General features: G+C 37.8%; 1 protein-coding gene across 1 annotated transcript; it reads right to left on the bottom strand.

The window, feature by feature from the left end:
• LYPLAL1 (lysophospholipase like 1) lies at positions 1-26,661 on the bottom strand. Its single transcript, XM_027898427.1, has 5 exons — positions 26,518-26,661; positions 22,157-22,256; positions 11,268-11,437; positions 1,041-1,156; positions 1-425 (listed from the first exon to the last, which is right to left on the bottom strand). Exons 1-5 carry the CDS (start codon positions 26,600-26,602, stop codon positions 189-191), a joined length of 708 nt encoding a protein of 235 aa, XP_027754228.1. The 5' UTR covers positions 26,603-26,661; the 3' UTR covers positions 1-188.
• Between the last annotated feature and the right edge of the window lie 909 nt (positions 26,662-27,570).

The raw sequence follows: 27,570 nt of genomic DNA, 5'->3' as shown, positions 1-27,570 counted from the left end.
AACCCATACAATAAAATGAGATTTAATAGTCAGCACCATCATTTTAACACTTAGGTGAACTTTAAGAATGATAAGAGTGTCTACCTGAAGTTGTGCTTATATAATGGATATGGGACACTCATATACCCACCACACATGATCTTACACCCACAAAAATCAAGAAGTACATGAGGCTGGATCTTCTTTTATTAGTTTGCCTTTGCTGCTTCGACAGGTAATTTCTTTTCAATCCAGGATTTTAGTTTTTCTATTTCAGTTCTGTTTAACTCATGATTGAGATCTGGAAAAGTATGAAGTGATGCTGATACTCCCAGTGACTTTAACATCTTGTTGGTCTCTTCACCCCATGAGTAGAGAACTAGTTCATCAGCAGTTCCATGACACTGAAATAACTCTGGAAGAACACTTTCATTTCTTTTCAAAGCCTAGATGGAGAGGAGAAACTGTCAGACACATTGCTAAAAAAATTAAAAGAATAGTTACAATTACATTGTGACAACTTACATAGCATTGCATTTATTAATCTGCATTTTAGTGGTCATACTGTAGTATCTCTACAAAAGCAAACAAGAAAAAAATGGAAAAAAATGCCTTTAAATTCCAATATGCTAACTCTTTACAAATTATAGGGTTTACTTTAAGGTCTATACCCCTCTCCAAATAAGAAAAATAGAAAAAATCCACGACAGCAGATGGAGCCCATGAGTATTATAATTCATCACAAATTTTCAAAGAACAGTATGCTTAGACAGACTCTTTAACAACTGAGGAAAACTAGCAAAGAAATTCATTTTTTAATCTCCTTCTACACTTCTAATAATTGTACTGTCTATGCAAAAAAATCAACACAACATCATGTAAGGACAGCTTTAAAGCCTCACTTCCCTAATAGTCTGCCTATCTATTTATTTCCAGGAAATGGTATAAGTTTAGAATATGAATCAATTGCCTCAGATGAATAAACATGCTATATTCAATTTTAATTACCATGTTTTCCATTCAGCTAAGCAGTTTTTCTATAATGTCTACCACACACTCACCTGGTAAACAGCAGAGTCTTTATTGAGAAAACTAGACAGTGCAAAGACTCCTGCCAGATCCTGATGAAACCTATATGCTACATGCATTGCCATTCCACCTCCCATCGAAAAGCCTCCTAGGATGCAACAAAAGAAAGAAAGATTGGATTTTTCCACAAGTCTTTGCAACGCAGCATTCAGTTTATTTTTGTCTTCAGACTTGGCTTTTTTTGTACATAATGCAAGCAAAAAACATCTTGAGTAACATAAAGGTTACAATGATCTTCAAATCACAGAATCATTAAGGTTGGAAAAAACCTCTAAGATCTTCTAGTCCAACCTTCAACTGATGATTGTGTTGTCAAATAGACCACGGTACCAAGTGCCACATCCAGTTGTTTCATGAACACCTCCAGAGATTGTGACTCCACCACCCCCCTGGGTGGCAGTCCATTCCAATGTTTAACAACACTTCCTATGAAGAAATTCCTCCTGATGTCCAACCTGAACCTCCTCTGGCATAGCCTGAGGCTTAAGTCAACGCAGTTGGATATCTAAAGTATTGCTGAAAGATGGAAAAACCCCCAAAACTCAGCCAAAACGCCATTATTTTAGAAACCATTTGTGCATGGTCCCTACCAGGTAGTTGAACACCATGGCCATATATACTCTAACATTAACAAAGTAAAACTCTATGAACAGGTAATTCTCACTGCTTACTTTATTCAATTTATTTTCCCCCTAGGCTAGCAGCATTCACACATGAAAGCTCTCTATCACTACTGTACATAACCAATGAACATTCACAATAGACTAGCACTGAGGATATTTTTGTTGTCACACCTTGGGATATATAATAAATAGGGAAAAAATGCAATGTACTCCACCTGAGCTCTAACAGGATCTCTGAATTAATGACCCTCTGTGATCCATATGTGTCTTCAACTGCACTAATTCCTTATGTGAGATACCTCCTCAGGGATGATTTTTACATGACAAATGCTTATTCATTAGCAAAAAAAAAAAATCTAGACTACCACATTACCTCAAAAGTACAGAGTACACATGCTGTTATATTGACTGTATCCAGATAATGGCTAGAGTGACGTTTCCTTTATTTTCTTATGTGGAATCTGACCATTTACTTAATTTCCTTTCAATTACTCTGAACAATGCTGTCATCCCCAAACCCAAAAAGGAGCACTTACTAAGAGACCGTTTTGCATTTGCTAACAAATAAATACAGACAATACTTTGTTAACATTTAAAATTAAGTCCATTTTAAGTATTTTAGATTACAGGAAGAAAAGCTGCATTGAAAACTCATTACTAGTTTGTAAATGATTTAATCTTAAAATTTTGTACCCAGTTAGTCACAGTCTGGCACACTGTCTGCAATTACTCACCAGCAGTCTTTGACAATGCAGTCACCTTCTGTTTAGAAGTATATTAGGTAATGGTTCTTTTATGTAGTACTACTATGACAAAATGCAATACAAAGGACTAGTTCTTCGAATTTGGGTTGCATAGGAAAACCTGAAGTTTATCACCTGATATCACAACAATCTCCAGGTAAATGCCATGTTACATGCTTCAAAACCAACAATTTGAATAAGCATTTGTAGCTGCAGACAATTTTTTTTCAATTACAAGAAGCATTTCAGTATAAGCATACGTTTGACATAACACATAAAACACATGGTCTGTCAAGAACTTCTACAAGAACTCAAATTTTGGACTAAAGAAAAATAAGAGGCAGGTACAGATATGACACAAAACAAATGTGTGAAGTGACAGTCAGAATGTAAGCAAAACAGAAAGCAAAAAGAAAAGTACATGTAAACAAATTATCTCAAAATAAAGAATACATAAACCTTACTTAGTGTGTCAGGAGTGTTAGACAAAATCAAAACAACATGGCAACATTTCATCCTTAGATTGGCAAAACATCACAAGCTCTTCACTTGAGACCAATCTACTTCCAAGACTTACAGAGGCTGTGCACAGAAGTTCATAGTTTGCCAACAGGTTTTAAATAAAAAAAGTATGTTCACTTTCAATTTTCCCATTATACCTATTTTAATGAGAACTGTAATTAATGCTTCAAAACAGTTGAACACAGTGTTAGCTCTACAATGCTCAGCATACCAGTTCAGGAAAGCATCTGTGTCAACTTTCCTGCCTTACAAAGGTTTATGTGCAGGCTAAAAGGTGAGATATACAAAACAGACACAATTAAATAAAACTCTGTTGCAGAGAAAATTTACTCAAGCACACATTTATGACCCCAAATGTGATTCAGTGTAGTGTTGATTTTTAGGTAAAGTCACTTTGCAATAAGAAGAAAACTTCTTGCAACTTGCTTTTCTAGTTGAGAAAGATCTGCTGAAATCACACAATCGTCAGGCTTCCAAAATTAGAGAATTTCAATCAGAAGGAAACTTCGATGCAATACTTTACTGAACCAAAACTTCTTTGCAAAAATTCTTTGTTGGAATATTATCTCCAACTATGTTACAGCCATATTGTGATGGAACACAGAGTGAATGAAGACTGAATTTCTCATATGTAATTGATTCTGTTTGAATGGAACAGAAACACTCATCACAGTTGCCATTTTTTCAGTGATAAAACTTCCTTTTCAGAGATTGTAAATGGCCTTAGGAGCCTTTTAAACAAACCTTCAGCTCACTTCTGCTAAAGATCCTTACTTGTATTAATTTGCTCCTCATTTGTATTTGTCTGAAATGATAATCTGGTCCATGATGATACTTGAACATTATATGGGGTTCAGGAAACCAAATATTTACCTACTGTCAAACTTGAGCTTTACTAATTTCTTTGTATTTGGCCTTACAATGTTTGGTTTTGTATCTCAGAAAATGACTAACAAGTACCTAGCACAAAGGTTTCTTTATTTTTTCTCTCCTCTACTGTATACATAACAGAATGCTCAAAACTATGCCTTCTCCCTCATGTTCCACTTTGGTGCCTGCAACGATCTATTCCCAAGTTCAGAAAGTTCTTTAGGTTTTCATTCCTCCTTAAAGAAAAAACACCTCTCTAACATGCACAGGTTTGACATTGCTGATTGCTTCATGAATCACACAGATCTGACTGTAAAATGCCTTAGTCAATTCGTTTTAATGATAATGGAACTGGGAAACAACAAATAACATCACTTTTTCTCCCTTTCCAGTTAAAATTTTTAAATATGCTCAAAGTTTTTTTCCACACTAGAAACCACAGCCATGGGATAAAAGTTAGTTATTAATCACCTCTAGCACACAAATTTTGCCATCTGTGTTTAATATAGATCTTTTGTTTTTTGCAGAGACAGACCATGAGCTCTTCTCACATGAACTTGAGTAGCAAAGTTAGAAACTGCTTCATTACAGCACAGAAACAAAAAAGGAGGAGGAGAAGCTAAACCCCAGACCTCCATGAGACAAGAATTAGGACTTGGGTGCAGGGGTGTGGTATGGCTTGTTTATTTTACATAGTATTTCTTCACTAGTTTCTCTCTAGTAGTTGTTCTTCATCTTCCCTGTATTTCTTCAAAATTGTCAGTACAGCTTTGGTAACAAAATGGCATACAGCGTGTCTCTGCCAGCAAAGCACAAGACAAACACTCTTCTGTTGTATAAGGCTACACCAGCACAGTTAGAAATTGTCTTGGCCTGTTCTGTTACCATCACAATACAATACTTACTCTTGCCTCATTTTCTTTCCATTCTCACGGCATTTTTCATTCTCAATTTCTCCTTTTTTAGTATTTCAACTTAGAGTTACTTTAATCAGTTTGTTATCAGGAATTTCTCCCTTAAGCTACATTTCAATTTACTTTCTGCTCTCCCTGGGGACTTTCTGTGATTTACCTCCTATTAATGGTAACAGCAAAACCTTGTTCTACACATCATCTGCAAAGAACCTGACTTTCTGTTTTGACCCTCCCTTTTCATCAATGAATGGAAGTATTATATACATTTAACAGTGTTCATAAATGAATATCAGCAAAGAGTAAAAATGGCAGTGGAACGGCAAATTCTCTTCTCCACAGAACTCCCTGAACACTGCTCCTGTATTAAGTGCTCAAGCATGTACTTTGCCTTAAGTGAATTTACTCACAGCAGTGCTTTTCTCCTTTTAATCTATTCATGAAACTTCACCAAACACTAACCTTTCACACTAGCAGAACTGCAATGGACGGTTTCCACGTTTGAGAGCCTTTTTATTCTGTTTGTTACTCAGTAACTGAAATTCTTCACAAGAACAAAGGCAACTTCCCTTGACCGGCTCAGCCACTTGCTCTTGTTAGGAACATGAAACAATTTGCTCCCCAACTTTTTCATCAGCCAAAACACATTTTGAAATGCATATTTAGTGGTATAAGTTTTACCACTTTCTTGTAAAAACAAGTGTACAATAGTTTCTAAAGTATCAACTCGCAGAAAAACCAGAACCAGTTACAATTTTATTTCCAACTGTTACAGGTAATAGAGGGTAACTCAACACGTGTACCTTAAGGAATCATAATTTTTAGCATTGGAAGGAAAATAAAATCCCCAAAAAGTCTCAAATCAATTTTTATTAAGATCTTGCACTACCTAATCTATGCCTTGCTTCATTTTCCTAGTGTGTTTCCTTGGCTGTTTCCAGAGAGGATGACAGCACAGCCCTGCTGCAACACTTACCTGTCATTTTTACATTCAGCATAACCGTACAACATGGGAAGAAGGAAGAGAATAACCTATTCTTTATGCTCACAGTATCTATGATTTCCAGTTGAATCACAGAAAGGAAATTAGAAAATAGCTCTCTAAAGCAAGGAATATTGAAGCACAGAAACAGACTGTCTTGGAGAGCTGCAAACCTTCCGTTAGCAGAGATCTTTCAGAAGTCAGAAAGGCAATGGTAAGGATTTGCCTAAACAGAGCTGAACCTGCACTGACAGATAGTAATGGATTAGTGAATATCGTTAAGCCTCACTCTTCTATGATTCTGTAGGCATGACTGTCAAGAAAATACAGGTTAATCTGTACCCTGTGGCATGTCTACACATGACTCCCAAGCATTATAAAAACCCATTCATCCATTTAATTCTGACAGAATTCAGGCATTTATTAAAGATGAGGAAGTACATCTTTTCAATAGAGTTTCTATTAAGGCTGAACATATCAGAATTTGATTCACTTTAAACGTATTTTCTCACCAAATTCATTATCTGATATGTGATGACAATATCATGATCGAATTATTTCTGGGTTTACTGCTGTAAGTGTTATTTACTCCTATTCTTCACTAATATTTGCTAAGCCTGTCATTCACAACACAGAACAAAATTGAGTATGTGCATCCTTTCAGAGTCCCTCGTTTTTAGATACATTAATATGGACACGGTCAAATGCTGGGAAACAAAGTGACCAGTGCTGGATCTAACTCTCTGGTCAAAATTAGCCTTTGTACCTCCTACTGAAAGACTTATGAAGGAAACAGAAACATTCATTTGTTAATGTCTCTTTTTACTTCCTGATGAGCAAACTAGAGTAGTAGAGCTTCAAAAGAAAAATAAGTGGCCAGTTGAGGTACAAAAGAACCCAAGAGGAGCAAATATTTTACCCGAAGTTATAAATGCAATGCAAATTTACGCTGCTTCACTGAAAATTAATGAAATGTTGCAGGTAATATGGGGCAGAGAGACTAACAATACTGCTTTGAGCCCAGAATCTCAGGCATAATTTAAATAAACCACAAAGCCATGCAATGGGAGGTCTGGAAAGAGAAATCTCATTTGAATTGCAGTGACAAAGGCAATATAAACCTGTGAATTTACTCGTGAGAACAAGGCAGAAAGTACCTCATAGAAGATACAAGGTAGGGTGACTGACAGCAAAAGGTTTAAAAGCCAAAGACATTAACATGTCAAGATTGTATGTGAAGTAGTTTGCCCAACACTTTAACGATTTATTCTTGGTTTTTTGATCCTAACATATCTACAGAATCCTCTTTCTCTGCAATGTCAAAGCCAAGATATTTCTTCCTTATCCCATTCTTACACACACTGAGAGAGATGGAAATGCTAATATTTACAAGAAGCACAGAGCTTTCATGTTACTTCCACCATGGTTCAGTAGCTATGTAAGAAGTCTAGCAATAAACAAAAAGTGGTTGTGTGTCTTGTGTTATTGTTACAGTACAAGGGGTCAGGAATCATGCATGTGTTTTTTGGCACACAGTCAAACCTACAGGACTGTTATGGAGAGTTTATTTGAACTGGCTGCTAACATGAGTGACTACAGTGGCAGAGACCAACACGCTTGGATCAGCACTTCTGAGCTACACAAAAAGTAACCTGTAAAAGTAGGAAAGTAGTGCTAAATTAGAAATAAGTAGTAGTTCTAAATTAGAAATAAGCAGTAGTGCTAAATAAGAAAAAAAATAACAAAAAGACTGAAGAGTAGTTGACTAAAGTGAGCCCCATCTAAATGCTCCAAAAATGAGGTGGCCATTTCTTTCAAGAGCTTCTAACATACTCTTGAATAAGATTGTTGAAATCTTTGACATTTTCCACCTAAGTGGAGTTACTTTACGCTATCACTACGGAAGCAGTTAAAAAAAACCAACAACAAAACAACCAAACACAAGAAAACAAAACAAAGCAAAACCACCACCAGCAGAAAAACCAACTCAGTCTTAAATAGAAAAAGGAATTATTGTTTCACAATTCAAACTGTGGTGGTTATTTGCTTGTTCGTCTAATTTAGCAGTGAATTCAGGCATTTATAAAAAAGAAATACATCCAGTTTTTAAAAAGGGATACTATTAAAGCTCCAAGTGTCAGTATTTGACTAAATTTATAATGCACTTTTATCTCCAAAGTCAATATAAGCCTACTTACAGGATTATTTGCAAGAAGTGTTTTAGCCAGGAAGACCAGGAAGAGTAACTCAACAAGAATGTTTGGCTAAAAGGTGACTACCATTATCAAATTCTAGGGATGATATAATTATTTTTTGAATAATTACATATTGCTGTTAGTCTCCCTTCCTTCCTCCTCCAAGGTCAGATGTCTGCTTCCTTTAAAAGACTTGTATTAATAGGAAAGCAACTCATTAAATAATCAGGAGAAAGGAATGGGTATATGAGCCTTGTACTACTGTGTGTTGGTTGTCACAGAAAATTGATATGGATGTTTTAATAGTAAGACTTCATTTACATCCAGTAAATTAAGTAATTTAATTCTTTATAAGTAGATTCATCCAGCAGCTGTTAAAAACAAGGCTGCACCAACATTTTTCTTGATAAAGACAGACAGGAGTGGCACTGCACAACCTGGACTCCATCCTCAGCTTTAGAATTCTGCCCTACAAGCAGCCACATGAGGATTTCAGAGTGAACTGTGCTATCAAAACAAACAACGCAGGCTATAATTTCTTTCAGAGCCAATGATCTTCCTGTCCCACAATCTTGAGCCTTGTGGAAAGTCTGAATGGCTTAAGAGGAAGAATCATCCCCCAGAACAGCAGGCATTGGGCTTCTCATTTTCCACTGTTTGAGAGCCCACCCCTGCTTCCCCTCTCTTCCCACTCACTCACCTTTGCACAGTGTTCCCTCAGATCTTGCCTTCTTATCCCACACCTCTGAGCTGTCAGCAGCTACCCACCTTCCTGCTTGCCTAACACCTCGCTCACCCTCGTCTAACAATATCTGACACTCATCCTCAGCCTGTAATTTCTAGTCTGCTATTCCATATAAAACCATAACCTTCATCTTGTTACCCTCCTCATACTCATTTTGTTTTCTTTCCACTCATTAAAACTCCCACTTATTACAAAACAGGTCACTCAACTCAGTTCTCCTTAACCCTTTAATTCCCTGTAACTGCCTTAATACAACTGCTCTGCTCTTTGCTCTTTGGTTTCTGTGACCTACCAGAAAAGGCCCCTGCTGCTCTTCACAGATTCCGAAGTTTTCCAGTCTCTTCTCTAAACTATTTCGTCTCTTTTTTCCATATCTCCAACATGATTCAGCAGCACCGAATGCACTGTGAATTCATACCAAAATTTCATCATGGTTTCCTCTGCTGTAAACATCTTACTTTCCCTTCAAACTCACAAAGGCTGCCTCCTCCAACTCCACGGTACCAGCAGTTACAAATTCACTGTCTGCTCCCCACCTGTTTCCTTAAGCCTCATCTTCTTGTACCAGATGGATATTCCTGACTTTTTAAAAGAGAAATCTAAAAAGATCTAACAGGACTTAGTTAGCTGGCATTCTCAGCAAGTGACCATATCTTCTATTATCTCATACAGACCAATCTCCCAAACTCAGAAAAATTTCAGGCTACCTGATTCTGTTTTTCTAGTGTACATTACAGTTTGGTGCAGACATACTGACTTGGACTCATATTCTCTTTTGATCAAAAGGTTATAGAATCACAGAATGGTCTGGGAAGAGACCTTAAATATCATCTGTTTCCAAACCCCCTGCCATGGGCAGGGTCACCTTCCAATAGAGCAGGTTCCTCAGGGCCCCATCCAACCTGGCCTTCAACACTTCCAGGGATGGAGCATGTACAACTTTTCTGGGCAACCTATTCCAGTGTCTCACCTTCCCCCATAGAAAAGAATTTCTTTCTAATTTCTAATGTAAACCTACCCTCTTTCAGTTTAAAGCTGTTCCCCTTGTCCTATCATTACATGCCCTTGTAAAAAGTCCCTCCCCAGCCTTCTTTTAGGCCCCTTTAGGTCCTGGAAGGTGCTATAAGGTTTCTCTGGAGCCTTCTCTTCTCCAGGCTGAATATTATAAAGCTGCACAATGCCTTTACATAACTCCTAATTTCCTGTAAGAAACAATGCCAGAAGACAGGCAATTATTTGCACAAATTAAGATGATTAACGTCATCTTTATGCATAAAGACCTTACTGGACTTCTACGCTTCATTGTCTACTGCATCACACACTGGTTAATTATCAATACCAGTGTAGAAAAGGCACAAAGTTCTTGTTGAAGAACACTTAATACTGTACAGTCATAAGTGATACAACAAGTTTTCCACTAGCAAGTTTCTTACACATCCACATGGGTCCTTTTCTGTACTTTGGACAAAGCTAATTCGGGATTGCCTTATTTTGCTTCTTGTACAAATGAATACTGGACTCAACTCTGAGGATGTCTGCATGTAGTCTCTGTCAGGTGAGGACACAAAGCTCTCAAGAGTTTGACAAAACAAGTATAATTATTTCTGATTTATATACGAGGAATGCAAACACACAGAGATGGGGACTTCCAAAGAATCTACGGACTGAAACAATAAGTGCATACCAACTGCCTTACTCTGCTTATGACTTGGAAAACAAGTCATACAGTCTATTTCTAATTTTGAAGGCTACAGAGAAAAGAGAAAAGCCCAGTAGCACACTGGATCTGTACTCAGAAAATCTGCCAGCTCACTGTACAGCAAAGCACCTGCACTTCTGCTGCTGCTTCCAAGTCATCAGGTATAACATGGGAAAGACAGATCAAAGAGACTGTGCTGACAACCATCCAAAACAATGCATTTTGCAGCCAGGGCAATGAGCCAGAAAGGGAAAGTAAGCACAGGCCTTCAAAGAGCAACATGGGGCTGTAACAAGAAAACATGTAGGCTGAATGGTAGTGGTTCCACTATGCATGATTTTGATGGCATGACTCAGTTGGCCATAAATTTATAAGTTCCCACATTAAGAGTTTTTTCCCCAACCTGAAGTAGTTTGTGGTCTAGAGATGGGACAGGGAGCCAAGGACTTGTGAATTCTCATTCCCTCTCTGACACAGGCTACTTCATCACCCTCAGCTCCTATGACTCAATATCCCACTACCTATTTCCCAGTGCTGTGAAAGTTACTGGAAAATTGTGGAAATTAAGACAAACAAAGATGGATACATATGAACTATGACAGCTAACACTTAACTTGTTGTCAAGTGTTAACCTTTAGTGACATATAGCATGCACATTTTTCCTCCATTAATTAATTTAAGCCAAAACGATTAGAGTAGCAAGGAAAAGTTCATGATTTTTTACATGCTACATCTCCACTCGCCAAAATGTAATTCATTTTGGGAAAATATACTTTTCCATCCTTGAAAAGGGCTAAAAGAAAATTAAAAAAAAAAGTACTTCTTAAAGTGAATCAAAGTAGATTATACCTTACCAATTAAAAAACCCCAAAACATTAAAGTAACAGATTATAAATAAATCTCTCTTACCTATTAGTATCCTATTCTTTGCAATGCCATTCTTAATCTCATCATTGATCAAGTCTGTAAGCTGCTGGCACATGGAATCAATACTTTCAATGTGTTCAGGACAGTCATTAGAAATCTTATACCTGTCAAACCACACAGTGGAAAAGGCTCCCTTCATGGGTGTATATGGCCTGGAGTGGTGGAAGGGAAGAAAACAAATGATTAACCAAGCATAAGATCAAAACCCTTCAGCATACATGATAAATAAAAACTATTAAGCATCTTTACAGCAAAGAAGAGAATAAACCTAACGCAGTTTACATCCAGTCACACTGCCTTTCATTGCATTCAAATCATGGTCCCTCAAGAATGAAGCCAACATTTGCAAGCTATGTAAAAAGCAATTTTCAGTCAGTTCAATGTTGAGGTTGGTCAGGTCAGCCAAAAATTTTAAATCTTAGGCCTGCTGAGAGCTTCTTAATCCTAAACAAAGCTAGGGTTGAAATTCACACTGGAATATGGCAAACTGAAGTAACAGCTAAAAAAGGCAGCTTTTCAGGAACTAACTTTATGGAAATAAACTGTCTAACTCTTGACAAAATTGACAGAGGATAGGTATTATGAACCTCTAGGTATTCTGCCAATTTTTCTTTTTGTTAAATAAATACAGCCATCCTCATTTTAATAGGGCAGGTCTTTTTAAAAATTACTAAAAGAAATGTCATGTGTTCACTGGACTGGTGCACAACCACAGACAGGAGACATGGTATTCTCCACCATAATACTGTGTTGTCAGATTAGTATTTTTAAGTGCTTTAACATGCCACCCAAAACTCAGATAATCAAGAAACCTACAATGCAAAACAGCCTTCCTTTTCTTTTTTTTTAATAAAAATTATTATTAGAGCCCTGAAAACCCAAGGAAGGTGATCTAATTGCCTTGCAATGGCTCTACAATATATTACAAAATATGCTGCTAGGGGATGAATCCTTCACCTCGAACAAAGCCACCTGAAATCCTTATACGCTGTGCTTAATCAGGAGGCAAATTCTTCATTTTTACTTAAGCGTAGATCAGATTACAATCATTATCCACAAATAGACAGCCTTTGATAAATGTCTTTATGGGCACACACTCAATGCTCAAGTTGACTTCTGTACCCTCTCTGGAAGTTTTTCAGTACTAGCATTAAACCAAAACACAACTAACCTAAACAAGAGAATGGCATTATTTCAATTATTCTTAATGAAGGAATAAATTCTGCCTTTATTAATACCAGAGAGGTTGCACATATGTAAATAGCTACATATGTAACTACCATCACGAAGACGAGAGTTCAAGATAATATTATTTTCATTATTCAGTCTTAAAAGTAAAACATGAAAGAACATAAATTTTCTTCTGCCTGTTGCAATGAACACGAAAAAAAAATGTCCATGACTTTAAAGTTGGTATGACAAATATATTGAAAGAGGCAACAAACAGATACACTGCAGTTCCATCCTTCTGAGCAGAGCTTCAGGACCGAGTACCTAAAATGTACTCTTAATTCAAAATGGCATATAATATATTGTCAAGTTTAGTACAGTGTGTGCCTTAAGTAACTCCTCATTTGCTTAATTTAAAACAAATCATACACTTAAGCACATAAAGGAAATTCAGTGGAAATATTTTGTACAGCAAGCTAAGGCTAAGTTTAAAACATATTATTCAAATGCTTTTGCCTTTTTTTTTAGTCTTCTCTTTGGACTCCTGTCTCCAGGATCCTTCTCAAATGAATTTTTCAGCATCTAAGAAACAAGATTACAAATCTCTAATTCACAAAAGTCAATTTCTAAAAGGAGATATTTCTGTCAAACCTATCAAGAACTGAATCACTGGAGTTTCTGGAAGTCACTTGGACAATGCGATGTACAACAGACTAAATGCCTGGGCAAACAGCATTTAAACCATGGTTATCTCTAAAACTTTTGTACATCAATCCTGGTTAAAATGCTTAGCAGCCAAAGGGCTTAATTTTCTAGTAAACTCAGAGTGCCTCATACTTTTGTGAGAAAAGATGTGAAAGGTGTTATTACACCAGACTGACCCAAGATTTCCATAGAATGAAAATATATATATGTATTACATTACAGATATTTACTTTTACATTATAAAAATATTAAAGCAGGTTTCCCCACAACTAAAAGACAAAATAATGCCATTAATAAACAGGATAAATTGCATTATGAGATTGTTATAATTTTAAGCCCACAGTAAAAGACCCCCAAGCAAACAGACAAGTGGTTTTCAGTGGCCTCAAAAACATCCTTGCAACCACTCTTGATTTCTCGGAACTGCATTAAAAATAACCTTTACATAAAGTTGAAAAGTAAGATTCTTTTAATGGCTCACCCAACTGGCACATCTGTTTTAGTCATTCACCTTGTTCCTTAAATAATCCCTTTATTAGCTGGCACACTACAACTCAGACATTACCACGGTAAACAAATATGTTTGGCACAGAACCATGTGTACAGCTCCAAGAATACAGCACCAAATTTCTTCATACAATTAAACCACAAAAAAAATATAATAAAAATAAAAAAAAAATAAAATAAAAAAAAATAATCCCTATGTTACAGTGACATGAGAAGCTGGATTGAAATATGCAAAAGCAAAGAAATACAGAGTGGAGTGAAAACTCCATCTGATAAGATCAACATGGTCAGTTAAGGACAGTGACAGACCAAATAGTGTGCTTTAAGATTGGATTTTTTTGCTTTCTTAAGTTTAATCGCAACTCATAACATTAGTCCCTCTGTGCCTCACTTTCCTTATTCTCTTTTAAAAATTACGCTAAAAATAAAGCTCTGTGTCTCTAAAACTTTGTGCTGTTGAAACTGGTAATGAAAATATATAGTCCCCTAAGTTCTGTGGGCCTTTTTTTTTAAAAATTTATTTAGTTCTGGAGCACACAAAAGGTTCAAATCTATAAAAGAAAACAAGAATCAAGAACCCTCTCTGGGTATATCCAGTTTCCAAACTTGTATCCATTTTTAAGAGACAGTTGAAGGAAAATTTCATATGAACTTACTCTTAGCATTTAAAAGAAAGAAGGAAAGACAACATAAAGGACATGTGGCTAATATCAAACATCATTTAAGACACTGCAGGCACTATGAAGATTAGAGTCTTTTTAATGCTTCCCAACATCCTCAAATCACTCTAGATCATGTTTTCTGACTACTTTATAGGTCTTATTTTAAGGGTGTCCATTGACCTAGAATTGTTTTCTCACACATACACCGGCTGTATGACACTGCAGCTTCAAGAAGATCCTACACATTATTTCAATATCTTACAAGGAAAATATATCTTGTACTATCTCTGTAAGTACTTATCATCCTTTCAATCTTTTTCAAATGTGTATTCAAATGGAAGTAATTTTCACTGTTGATTAGACTTCAAAGTTTCAAAGCAATATATATAATTTCAGTTAGCTTCTGTTAATGTGAGTTCTGAAGTAATGAGGAAAATATAAAGTAGGCAGCAGTAACACCACGTTTTTCCACCTTTCTGAAGCACAAACTCTAGACCTGCTAAATCACGTTTAGAATTGTGCTAACTAGTCTGAAATTATCCTAAGTTAAAAGAAGTGGAAAGCAGTCAAATAATACTACATGGGATTCAAATTCAGATCTCAACCGATGGCAAATTCTATCTCCAAAGTGAGGCCATTAGCATAGTGATGCACATAAAGCTACAGGTGTTTTTGTTCATTATCCAATAAACCACTGCGCCTGTCCAACATATTAAGTTAAAAGACAACCTAGCAGTGCCAGTTGCTTTAAATAAGAAATATAAGAGTAGCAGACAGCACGTTGATAAATAGTAAACATTCTTCTCCCAACTCTTTCTCCTGATGCACAATTGTATCATTGCCTCCACGCTACGATCACCCTGTATTAGCAGTCACATAAAACCCAGACCGCTGGTGCTGGCTTTCAGGGTTCCAGACAGAACTTCCTGAAATGTCAGACAGAATTGGAAATTTATAGTGAAGTTAGGCTTCAAGATCCAAATAAGGACAGAGAAAGATCAAAATTAATGAAATCCTCAATTTTTCTTCCTTCCCAAACCCATCTTCTCTCAGTCGGGAGGCACAGAGACATTGCAATGTTGCCTTTTGGAAGACTTCAAGAAAATCTACAGAGCACAGTACCACACTGTTTATGTTCTACTTAACCCTGCTCTGGTGAGACTCTACCTGGAGTACTGCATCCAGTTCTGGAACCCTCAGAACAGGAAAGATATGGATCTGTTGGAGCAAGTCCAGAGGAGGGCCACAAAAATGATCGGAGGAATAGAGCATCTCTCCCATGCAGAAAGGCTGAGAGAGTTGGATTTGTTCAGTCTGGAAAAGAGAGGCTCCAGAGTGAACTTACGGAAGCCTTCTAGTACTTAAAGGGGCCTATAAAGAAAAATGGGAAAAATCTTTTTAGTGTTGTGATAGGACAATGGGGAATGATTTTAAACTAAGAGGGGATAGATTTAGATTAGATATAAGGAAGCCCTTTATCTACAATGAGGGTGCTGAAACACCGGCACAGGTTGCCCAAAGAGGTGGCAGATGCCCCACCCCTAGAAATATTCAAGGTCAGGCTGGATGGGATTCCAAGCAACCTGATCTAGCTGAAGATGTCCCTGCTCATTGCAGGGATATTTGACTAGGTGATCTTTAAAGGTCCCTTCCAACCCAAAATATTGAGTGATTCTAGAAGCAGGTCTTGACTCTCTTACAGCTGATGGCAGGTTTTTCAAATGAAAGCAAGGTGACTTCCTAGTCCCAAATTCTCTCATAGCATAATCTCACTGATGAATTTCAGTACCACATCACAATAGACAATTTAGTACATAATTCTGTTTTTTAATTCCCAATGTCTTCTTGAAGCAGAAAGCAAATTTGAAAAGAAATTGGGAAGAAAGCAGAGAATCCAGCTAGTCAAATGAGAAGTATTAATCAAATCTCTAGTCCAAGGTATATTTTATGTTAAAACTGAGGTTCAACATATCTTAACAATGAAGCCTTGTGGTATGGAAGCAGAGCATAACGTGTGACCAAAATTCAAACAGCTTCAACTTAGAGCTATACTTTAAAAAAAAAAAAAAAAAAAAAAGTACAGCAAGAGTCATCTCCATGAGGAGTAATTTTGGCTGCTCTTCAGTAAAGGCTGTGCCTGTTCACTTAACCACATGCAAATGTTTTTGATAGAGTTGTTCTGGATGTATATTGCCTGAAATGAGAGCTGACTGAACCAGTACAGAATCGTTACCTGAAGAAATACTATGCTGACAGCTTCTGTTACTTGAGATAAATCTTAATCACTCAAGACAATGGAAGCCACAATAGATGCTGGCATAAAACTCAGTGGGAGAAATTAGGAGTTTGTTTCCATTTCTTTGTTTCTGTTGGTTTGCTGGATTGGTTTTGTTGGTTGTTTGGGGTTTTTTTTGGAGTGGGTGGTGTAAATTATGGGGATTTGTAATAATCAGAAAACAGCAATAATGTTATAGTTGAAAAGGCCATCAAAGACCTTTCTTACACACTGCCAATTCCTCAGCAACCAACAAATAGTGCCTGCTTTATAAATTCACAGAAAGAAAGTGGAAAGAGGCAAACCAGGGCGCAATCTGCATCAGTTCTCCATTGTGGGGTCTGAAAGAGACTCTGGGATTCAAAGTGATATCCTTGACAAGCTTGTGGCAAACACCACCAAGGATGGATGAATGACACTAGTTAAGCAGAGAAACCCTTGAAAAGATTGTAAAGTGAGAGCAAGAATGACGCATCATTTACAAACCCACAACTGCTTGCTGGAAGGGTGATATAAAAACCTCTGTATTGCAAAAAAGGGTTGAGAGAATCAAAACAAGAGGAAGAATGCATAAGAGCACAATGTAGTTAAAGGGATTAGAAATCCAAGATTATTTCTATCATGTTCTAATTTGTGTTCCCCAAGTATCTCTGACAAGTGTTTACTGCATTCCACATAGTATTTAGCATCTGATGTAAGCATTAGATGTATGCATATCTGTAAAGTTTTACTCACCTAATTCAAGAGCAGAAATAAAAGGAAAATACAAAGTTTATCCAGGCATGCTTCCAGCATTATTATGCAGAACACGTTAAATTTCTACTTAAAGGAGATGAAAGAACCACCCCATGATACCAACCCAAACCTTTTCCATTTCTCCCTTAAGTTTCCACCTTTAAAAAGACTTCTTTGTGTTAAATTTATGAATGAGGTTAGGGCTTACAAAAGTCAAGGATTAATAACATTTGCTTGAGCCAAAAACAGTATGATAGGCACTGTGTGCACTCCCCTCCCCAGCTCCGCCAATCCATCTCATGTCCGACCTGCAGTACACCCCTGCTGCTTTTCCAATCCTAGGCCTCTCACAGGCAGAAACTGCCAATGGAGCTGAATGGTGCCAAACTGTCTGGTGGTTTTGCGATACAGCCAAATGGGGACTGTGATGAGATGGAACTCATTTCCATCATGAGCTGAACAGAGATGTGAACTTAGGTGAAAGGATGGAGTACTATGCCATATAATGCTGAGTAGTCCTTATCAGCCACATAAAGATATGAGAAGTTAGAACAAACTGGGGTAAAAAAAACCCAACCAGACAACAGGCTCTGCACAGAGAATTACGTGCCACAGAAAGGTTTGTTGAGTGAATGTCAAAAAGATCCAGAAAATAGGCGAAGTAGTATTTATAGTTTATTTTCTGACTTGCAAAAGAGAAAGACTGTCAGAATGGAATGCACGACAATGCAAAGAATCTTTGGCCTAGATTTTTCAGGGAATTAAAGAAGGTAAGGTATATGTATTAAAACAAGCGGAGCCTAAATGGTTTTAAATTTACCACGTTAGCTCCTGTAATGCCAATTTCAACTATCATTTTCTCTTAAAAAAAAGGTTAAATTGGGTGGTATTCAAGTCTGATTTAGAAACTCAATAGAAACCGAACGTTTAAGTCACAGTTGGAGCAGCTGAAACAGTATTTAAGTTGTAGCCATCCTGACCCAAATAAAAAAGGAAAAAGGAAACACTTTCCTTTAAAACTATTAGCGTAGACGTGGCTTTAGGGATTGCATCAGCTGCTAGGGCTACAATTGGAGTAAGTTTTTTTTAAAGATGTATATTAGCATCACAGTGGAAAGAAAATGGAATTCTGTTGTGTTTAACAAGTTTAATCCATGTATAGAAGCACTGATCTTGAAAGAAAACTAAATCAAACCGTTAAAACAAGTCCTCTACTAATTTTTAAGTATTCCAGTAGATTACATGACAGAGAAAAAAACCCAAAATGTCAAAGCAATGAATAAAATTTTTAATTTGTAAAGTAAAATTTGCATACCTCAGATACATGCATTTAATTTACAAACATATTCAAAATTCAGGTGTCACTACTCACACTACATCACACAGAGACTTCGAATCCACATATTTTTTCCCATTTTTATGTAAGCATGCTTTTTACCATAAGTGTTTTACTCAGTATTTTTGCAAGATTTTCTTCTTTAATAGTAAATTTTGGTATCTACATTCTTCTATTTTTGCTCAGGAAACAAACAAATATAAGACTTGTTGCACTTCCCAAAGTGACAGGGGATGAGTGAGAAAATGCTGCAAACACTTTACCTGTCCAGGGCACATCCAGTGATCATTCTCTATATAGACCCTGCATTATAAAAATTATTAAAGTAAATCTCTTCTTAAAAAATGTGTGACTTTTTATTGAGATCTACAGACAACAGTTAAAAACAGTTTTATGAAACGCAGTCCCATAACGTTCTATTGCTTTTACCTATAATCCTTCTCTAGTGTTTGCTGAAATCAATGCTAGTGAAGCCAAAGAACGTATTCCAGAATTCTTCTCGATTATATGTTGGACTGGTTTTCCAAAACAACTTTCAAATATACTGAGTCTTGAATCAAAATATGTCTGAATCTTTGACGCTGTACAAATCAAAATATGCATGTTTCAGCACCGGGGATAAAATCTAAATAAAACATAAATATAAACCCCATCAATCCTCCACAAAGAAAAAAAAAAAATTAAATGTTCTGTTGAAAAATGTGAATTCCACTGTTTTTGAGAACTCTGTTTAATAGAGGTGAAGAATGTGTAACATCATATCTATAGATCTAGCAGCATCAGAAATGTAAAAAAAGAAAGAGGTATTCCTGATCAGCAGTTTATCCTGCCAAAGCCCTAAGCGTTGCGGTTATATCATCAAACCTGCTTTTACTGGCAAAACTGACAGAGAACATTCAATGCGTATGTGCACAGTTATGCTGGGAAAGACAGGAGTTCATAGAGCATGAAGTACATCCACATTAAAAGGATTTTGCACATTAGCCAAGCAATCCTAATCCAGTCTTGCCAAACTTCAAGCTTTTCTTTGAAGATCCTGCAGCCAAGTTTTGCACTCTGCCCCTATAAGCTGACAGTGCAGTGGCAGGTTATAGAGATCCACACAGGCTCTCTCACATCAGCTTAACTTTTGGCCAGCACGTCTCTCTTTCTCTACATGATCAAAGAACCTGGATCAGAATCTTCTTCAGCATCTCTGCACACCCACAGCTGTCTGGGTATAGGTCTCACTATCAAGGATTCTGAATTCCCCCAGTGATGGCAAAAACATTTTGAATTCTTATCAAAACATATATATATATATATATATATATATATATATATATATACATGCATACATAAAATCACCACATATTCAAGTTCCTAATACAGATATAATTATTTTAAAGTCTGCCATTCAAGTTTGGATATTCTAGGCCTTGTTTTTATTTTCTCTGGAAGAAAGGAGAGCAACTACTACAAAACCATTGCAAAAAGCATAGTGTGATTTGTTCTTGAATACCAAAACAACATGAAGTGAGCCTGTAAAGGCTCTTGTTATTTCTGTTTATAACAGTAACATGTATCCTCACAAACTTCACTTCAGCATTGCTGCGAACAGTGAGAAACATTACTGTACTTAAGAGCACCTTCTTTATTTCACTGTGCTTTATTTTCACTGTGCTATTTATAATGCTGCCTATCAGCAACAGAGGGCTGTGCACCAATGTACTTCATATTGCCAGTCACAGTGTATTTTATATTCATTGGATATACAACTTTTTACAGTTTTGCTAAAAGCCATTTCTGAATCAATTCTCATGTGACTTCTGCCTGCTGTAGAGATGAACAAGAGTAGCCTCAAAAAAGAAAAAGAGTGTAAAATAAACCGTTTATTCACATCTTTTAATTACAACAGTACCTTTCTTCCCATCAGTTTACCAAAGTACTAAAATCCAAAGTCTTCAGATAAAAACAAATTCCCTTATTTGAGTCAGAAGATCTTGCTAGTTAATCATTTATACATAGTTTAAATCTGTAGTTACCCAAAGAAACCAGAAAAAATGAGAAAAGGATTGACCTCAGAAGTACTGGGGGATGGAAAAGTGAAGCAGTGGCCTAATAGGTGTGATCTGAGGTGTTCTGGCTGCGTATAACATGCAAAGAAAAATCATTTCACAGAAATGCAAAATCTCCTGCATTTCTGCAGAACCTGCTGTGTTGATAGGGAAGCTATGGAGCACAGCAGCATGTTTGATGTGCCACTGATAACTCTGGCATAACTTTAGCCTGCCATCAATGAAGTAATGAGCACATTATTTACAGAAAATTGTGTTCACTTCCTACTAACCTAAAACACACTGCTTCAAAGACTTCCACTCACAGTCTTGATTTTTCTGTAACACAGTGAGTACATTCACACTGCAATCTCTCAATTGCTTTTGCTGCCTAAGCAGACCATAAAAAATACATGGTCAAGGAAAGGGGTTTTTTCTCATATTAGTGAGTGCCAGACAAAATCTGCTATTATACTTGTTTATACCCTCCAAGAACTTTTTTTCTGACTTTCTGCACCTTGAAAGCCTGTGTAGATAGTCACAGTTTCCTTTTCCGTTCTGCATTCATCCACACTTATGCACAAATTCAGAAAGAAACTCAAGCCTTATTACCCTTCAAGGAAACATTTTCCTAACTTAGAGTCATGGATACCTTAAAAGTGAATTTATATTAAGAAAAATTAAGCAACTCTGAAATGTAATATTATACATTTAATATACGTTACATATATAATATTATATTTATGCATTATATATTTAATATTATCTTTGGATGGCTAAATGTGGAGGTAGTTGCCCAAATTTCAGCCTTTAGGTTTGACCTCATAAACTTTCAAATTCCTGCAGGCACATTTTTTTAGGTGTATTTCCAGTCTACCACTGAACACACAGTGTCATTTAACAACAAGATTTTGGCCTAAAGCTAATGTTGAACTCAATACTCTTTGAAACTGTTGGGTGAGGATTCAAATGAGAAGTGTGTTTTTAAATTCCCAGTCCATTCTCCAGCAGCTGAAGATCTGTCAAATCCTACTAGCCAAATAGACCGGTCAACCTGGCATTAAATACAACAGAATATTTTAATGGTTAATACATGGGAGTTAATATAGGTGGGATTAGGATTCAGCACATGGCTCTAAAATGGCACTATAAAATGCACTGGAGCATCATTGTCTATTTATATCAAAGAGATCGAAAGATACTATGAGGACAATATCTGAGTTTGAACTAGAGGCTGTGACTGCTGTCAAGTCTTACCCATTTAGAGACTTGGCCACTTAAAACTGCATTTGCTGGACAACAGCTATTGACCTCCAGTTTTGCAGAAAAGCATATGAGAGAGAAGAAGAAAGTGTTACAACAGTCTGTAGCAATATTCAGAAGCATATTTTACAGTAGTGGAACAGTGTAATTTAATCCTACAGTAATAATACATTAAACAATACCTGGCAGGAGCTGTTGGGTAAATTACTTTTATATGTTGAAAAGCCATGTCTTGATTCAAAATTTGTTTTATCCATCCTCTTGCTCCTTGGCCAGTATCACCTGTATCACACAGAATAAAACAAGAAGAATTATTCTGTGTATTTAGCAAGAAAATCACACAATGTCAAATATATTTATTCCAGGTTGACCTTATTTCAAGTCACAAAGTCAATACACCAAAATGCTAAAAAAGAATCTTCTAGAACCTTAGTCCCCTTTTGAATGAAGATGGACTCAAAACTTCCTAAAAAAGACTATTTGAGAGGTACCACAGCACAAGTTTAATAAATACTTCACTAAATCCTATGGCTTAAGTATCTCTCAAGTAGATTCAAGATCCTACTTGTTACTTGACTTATTTGCCGATAAGTGATAAAAAATCTTGATGAACATTTTAAAAAGTGAGATAAAATACCTGCTGCTCCCTGTAGAATAGATAATTACTTACACTGGAGAATTTAATATTAACCCCCTTTAAAACCTACACAAAAGCAGTAAAAAGGCTCTCCACACTTAATTATGCTAATATTGCACACAGACTTTAAGGGAAAAATGTGTTTTGTAAAAGCACTCAAGAGATAAGTTCAGGTTAAAATATCTAGCAAGCTCTTAAAAAAACTATAATCCCATGGTTCTGTTTGAAAATTCATTAAGATCTCACTCTCAGTATAGTTTTTTCCTAATCTCATCTGCTCAGCCTATGGCCAAAACTTCACAGACTGAAGTGCTCCGAACAGATAAGCAGGATGAACTCTTATGCAGACAGCACATGCTCCTTTCAAACAAGTATACATATACAGACCAGACAGTTTCTCGAGCTTGTCTTTGCATCACTGTTATCTTCAGCCATAACTTCACTGCCACCCCCCTGAAAAGCACGCACACACAAGTCTCCAGTGTTAAACAATACTTCAAGTTTGAGGAAACCAGGCCATCAAGGAATATAGTTTATAGCAGGCAGTAAGTTCAACCTAAAAATTGTGGTGGGGGTTCAGCAAACTGGAACTTCACTAGTGCCACTCATGCCACAGGCCTTCAGTCTTGTCTGAGGCTGAGGTTCCCACATATTATCCACTCAAACTGCTAATCTGAGTTAACACTACTCTCTACTACTTTATCTCAAGTTGTCTGGTTTAACTTTAGGACTCACCCTATTCTTTTCTAAAAAATTCTTTTCCTCAAACCATGAGGGGAAAAAAAAAAAATCACTGCCCTAAGCCAGGTTTACTGCCACCTTACATGGGCTCATCTGAACAATGTTGCATGAATACACCAATTCATAGTTATAATGTTACAAAGTCCTCAATGGAGAAAATTTGCTCTTTATCACTCAAGTAAAATTCAGTGATGCTTATTTATACACACAATTAATGCATCTTGGGAATGAAAACAGAAGGCAAGAAGGATTCAAAGCCAGGGTTTGTTTTGTTTTGTTTTGTTTTGTTTAAGCACAACTGGCATAACTAGAGCTGTTATCTGTTTGACCTAAATGATCTATGTGACAAATAAGCAACAGGGTTGCAAAGCTAATTCCGTTACAAAACTTATTCTGTGGTAAGTCAAACAATGAAATCAAAGTTGCATCTTTCATGCTTCAGAACACACTCCCACAAGCACTTTTCTTAAGCAACTAGCACGGTCTAAGTCCAAACACACCTCTGTTTCTTCACAGACACACCTGATGTACAAGGATTTCCTCATGGTTGTTGCCACCTCATTTATAAGCAACATATCTTTGGGAGGCTTGAGTAAACTTTTTCTTTTCTTTTCTTTTCTTTTTTTTTTTTTTTTCTATACACTCCTCTTATTTTAGCTAGAAAGCCAAGATCTAGGCTCTGCAAATACTTGCATAGGACCAATCCTCAGGTTAGTCAACCTAAGCAAGTATCTGAATGCTTACAGAATCAGGACTTCATTAGTCTTTACAAATGCCTTAATCATGTAGAATACAGAATTTTACTATTTATTCACACTTCTTAAACTTTGCAAAGATCTCCAGAAACATTAAGTTCCTAGCTAAGGAAGCTAGTTTGTCCATTAAAAGTTCACAAAAACTCAGTAAGAGAAAATTTAACTATGACCTTCTGTGTGTCAGGAGTCGTTATGGCCCAAATGCTCCCCAAACGCAGTGAGCACTTGCATGCACACATAATGCATTTTGATTTGCTAAGAATAGAATTTGGAGGGGAGGGAGAAAGAGAGAAGATCGTGACATCAAACAAAAGCCAACAACCTTTGGAAAGGTTTTCCTTTCAGGCTGTTCTTACATTTTAGCATCATATGTTCTTCTGAACACTACAAGAAGCAGCAAAGAATTAATGATGCTGCTTTGACTGATGGCAACAACATTATCTTTTTGCCCCTCCTCAAACAAAATATGAAATTATTTTCCTTTCAAATACAGCTTGAATTTCCAAATTTTCTTTCTGCGTAAATTTACCAACATGTAACATGTAGGCTGGATATTAGGAAAAATTTCATCACCAAAAGGGCTTTCAAGCACTGAAACAGGCTGCCCAGTGAGGTAATTGAATCACCATCCCTGAAGCTATTTAAACGATGTGTAGATGGGGCAATTAAGGACATGGTTTAGTGATGGATTTGGCAGCGTTTGGTCAATGGTTGGAATCAGTCATCTTAAAGGTCTTTCCCATCCTATGATTTTGTGCATGTTACAACATACAAATTTGTAATCCTAAGCCTAAAAAAATATTATGTATTTGTTATATCCATTTGCCTTCCCTGAAAAGCTATCAAATGGATCCTCTACCTAAATTTGATGTACAGTACCAGGACTTTTCTAATACTTTTCTATATAATTCTGCACTTATTATAATTTGTATAGAGTAAGCATTATGAACAAAATGGATTCATGCCACTTGACTGCCGGTTTCCATCACAAGTGCTGTACAGAAGGTTTACAATTCAGGTTTACAGGCCAGCCCACAGCAACAGCACTGTGGCTACTTCTGTTCTAAATTCTATTCTGCGGAACTGCTAAAAACCAAATAAAAGAACCCTTGCACTTCTCCATTGCAAACATTACGAAGAAAATCATATAAAAAAATGAAAAATTGTAGAGTACTTTAACCACATGTGGAATCAACCTCTAACCATAATCTTCCCTTACTCCTCCAACATTAGAGAAAATTATTTCCTCAAGCATTAAAGCATTAGTGTTAACAAGGGGGCTGAACACATCTTACAAACTTTCACTTTCATTGTTTTACTCACAGAATTTTAAAAAAGCAAAATTAAACTAGGTTATAAAAACAAAACTAATTTAATAAGCACATACAGCTTTGTTAAACTAAACAGAAGCATCGGCAAAAAGCAAAACTAAGAGAAAGACACTCAAAGATTTGAGCGCATTGCCATATGCACATAGGCAGCTCAACAGAATGGATTCCCAAGGCCTTGATCTAATAAAGATCTATGATTATTGTGTTTGTTTGTTTTTTTTTTTAAACTCATGTGTTATTATTTAGCAGGTGTTTCTAAGGAAAAAACCCAACAACACACACACTCCCCTCCTGCCTTCAAAATGGTCCTTGATGCAGGTAACTCCCCTCTCTACCTGGTGGCCACGTAGCGAGTCTGTACATAGCCAAGACCCTTCTAACAGAGAGAAGTCAGTCTATCAACACTGGCTTTTAACAGGTGACAACAATACTCTCAGGCTGATCCAAAAACACCAAGAGCCACTTTGACTGTGAAAATAATCTTTTGCCTGTGGCTACCCTCTGAGTGGGTCAATTAAGAGAGCAACAAGACTCGAGGAAACAGCATGAGGTTGAATCGGGGTAGGTTTAGGTCAGATATCAGGAAAGGGTGGTTGGGCACTGGAACAAGCTCCCCAAGGAAGTGGGCACAGCACCAAGCCTGAGTTCAGGAAGCGTTTGGACAACGTTCTCACGCACATAGTGTGATTCTTGGGGTGTCCTGTGCAGGACTCGGCTTCGGTGATCCTGATGAGCACCCCCCCCCCCCAACCCCGGCACGTTCTATGGTTACATGATCTTCTACAACGCGTGTGTTCTCACGGCACAGGAGGCCAGGGCGGTGTGGGCCGGCACAGCCCCCCGGGCACAGACCCATCGCCCTGTGCCCGCAGCCGCCTCCTCCTTCCCGGCCAGCGCCGCAGGGACAGCGACACCTCACACCCCCTCCCCGAGCCTGGCAGTCACCTCTCCCGCAGCCCCCTTCCCGCAGCCCACTTCCCGCAGCCCCGGGCGGGGCACCCCAGCCCCGCTGTCGGGAGCGCCCCGCCGAGCAGCGCCCTGCCCCAGCCGCGGGGCAGGGACGGGGGGAAAGCAGCCACCTGAGCCGTGCAGAAAGATGAGGGAGGCGGTGTGCCTGCCCGCGGGGGACACCACGCTCCTTCGCAGCGCTGTGGGAACCGCCATCCCAGAGCCCTCCTCTCCTCCCTGTGCTCCTCCCCCGGGCCGGCCCTGAGGGTTCCGGGCCTCCCACCGCCCTGTCTCCGCCCCTCGCTCCTCTCCTCCAGCGCCCCCAGCTTTCGCTTTTCACGCCGTGGTCCGTTATGTGTAGTAAACACCGAATCTCTTCAGAGCGCGTATTTAGCAGTGCCTTGTGGCAGGCAAGATGGGGCTCCAGCAGTAAAGAGGGGGCTGCTCCTTCCCTGTTGACATACGAGTTCGGGAGGTGTCGGGAGTGGGTCCTGCGGCCTCACCAGGGTTACACCTTCAAGGGCAAAGGCCTGGCTGAAAGAAAAAGCAGAGGGGAGGCGGGTGGCACGAAGCCGTGAAGGCTCCTTCGAGGCACATTACAAAGGGAAGGGCTTGCAAGGACCACCGTGAAAAAGGTCCGGTAGACATTTGAAAGCTTGTCTGACCTTGTCTAATCCATGTCTAAGCACAACTATTCTGTTGCTCTTGCTAGTTCCTACTGAGCTGGTGTAAGGGGATAAGGAGCAGAAGCTTACTTTTCTACTTTTAGGTAACTTATACAGGCTCAAAATCATATTTTTTTATTTTTTTTTCCCTAGTGCTGTGCAGATTAAGCACCTGCCTTAGTACTTTGAGGTCTGCAGCAGTGGAACAAGGATGACCAGTCATAAACTCCACTATTGCCATTTCACTAGCCAGGTGCAGTGCGACCCAGGGGTGAGCGGCAAGTTTACAGATTAGTTTTGCAGTTCATCACAAAGTATTTTGGCAAGCCATAGAGCCGCACCTGTTAGTTCTTAAAAATGTAATGAAACCTTAGCCTCTTGAGGTAGCATGTTATTACCTTCAGAATGGCCCGTGGGTTAAGTAGATGAAACATCAGTGTGTGTTCAGTATGAACAGCATGCTGTGCTTGTATTTCTTTTCAAATTGCTGTCCTGACTACTATTTTCCTGTATGTTTAG

The sequence above is a fragment of the Empidonax traillii genome, unplaced genomic scaffold, assembly GCF_003031625.1.
Source record: "Empidonax traillii isolate 1590-97213 ecotype Southwest subspecies unplaced genomic scaffold, ASM303162v1 scaffold596:size394506, whole genome shotgun sequence".
NCBI lineage: Eukaryota > Metazoa > Chordata > Aves > Passeriformes > Tyrannidae > Empidonax > Empidonax traillii.
This window is presented reverse-complemented; position numbering and strand designations above follow the sequence as displayed.

Coding starts and splice junctions, on each gene's coding strand:
- LYPLAL1 (XM_027898427.1), bottom strand. CDS start 26,602: ATGGCGGTTCCCACAGCGCTGCGAAGGAGCGTGGTGTCCCCCGCGGGC. Junction 22,257..26,517: donor CATCTTTCTGCACGGCTCAG/GTGGCTGCTTTC, acceptor TGTGTGATACAG/GTGATACTGGCCAAGGAGCA. Junction 11,438..22,156: donor TACCCAACAGCTCCTGCCAG/GTATTGTTTAAT, acceptor CCACCACTCCAG/GCCATATACACCCATGAAGG.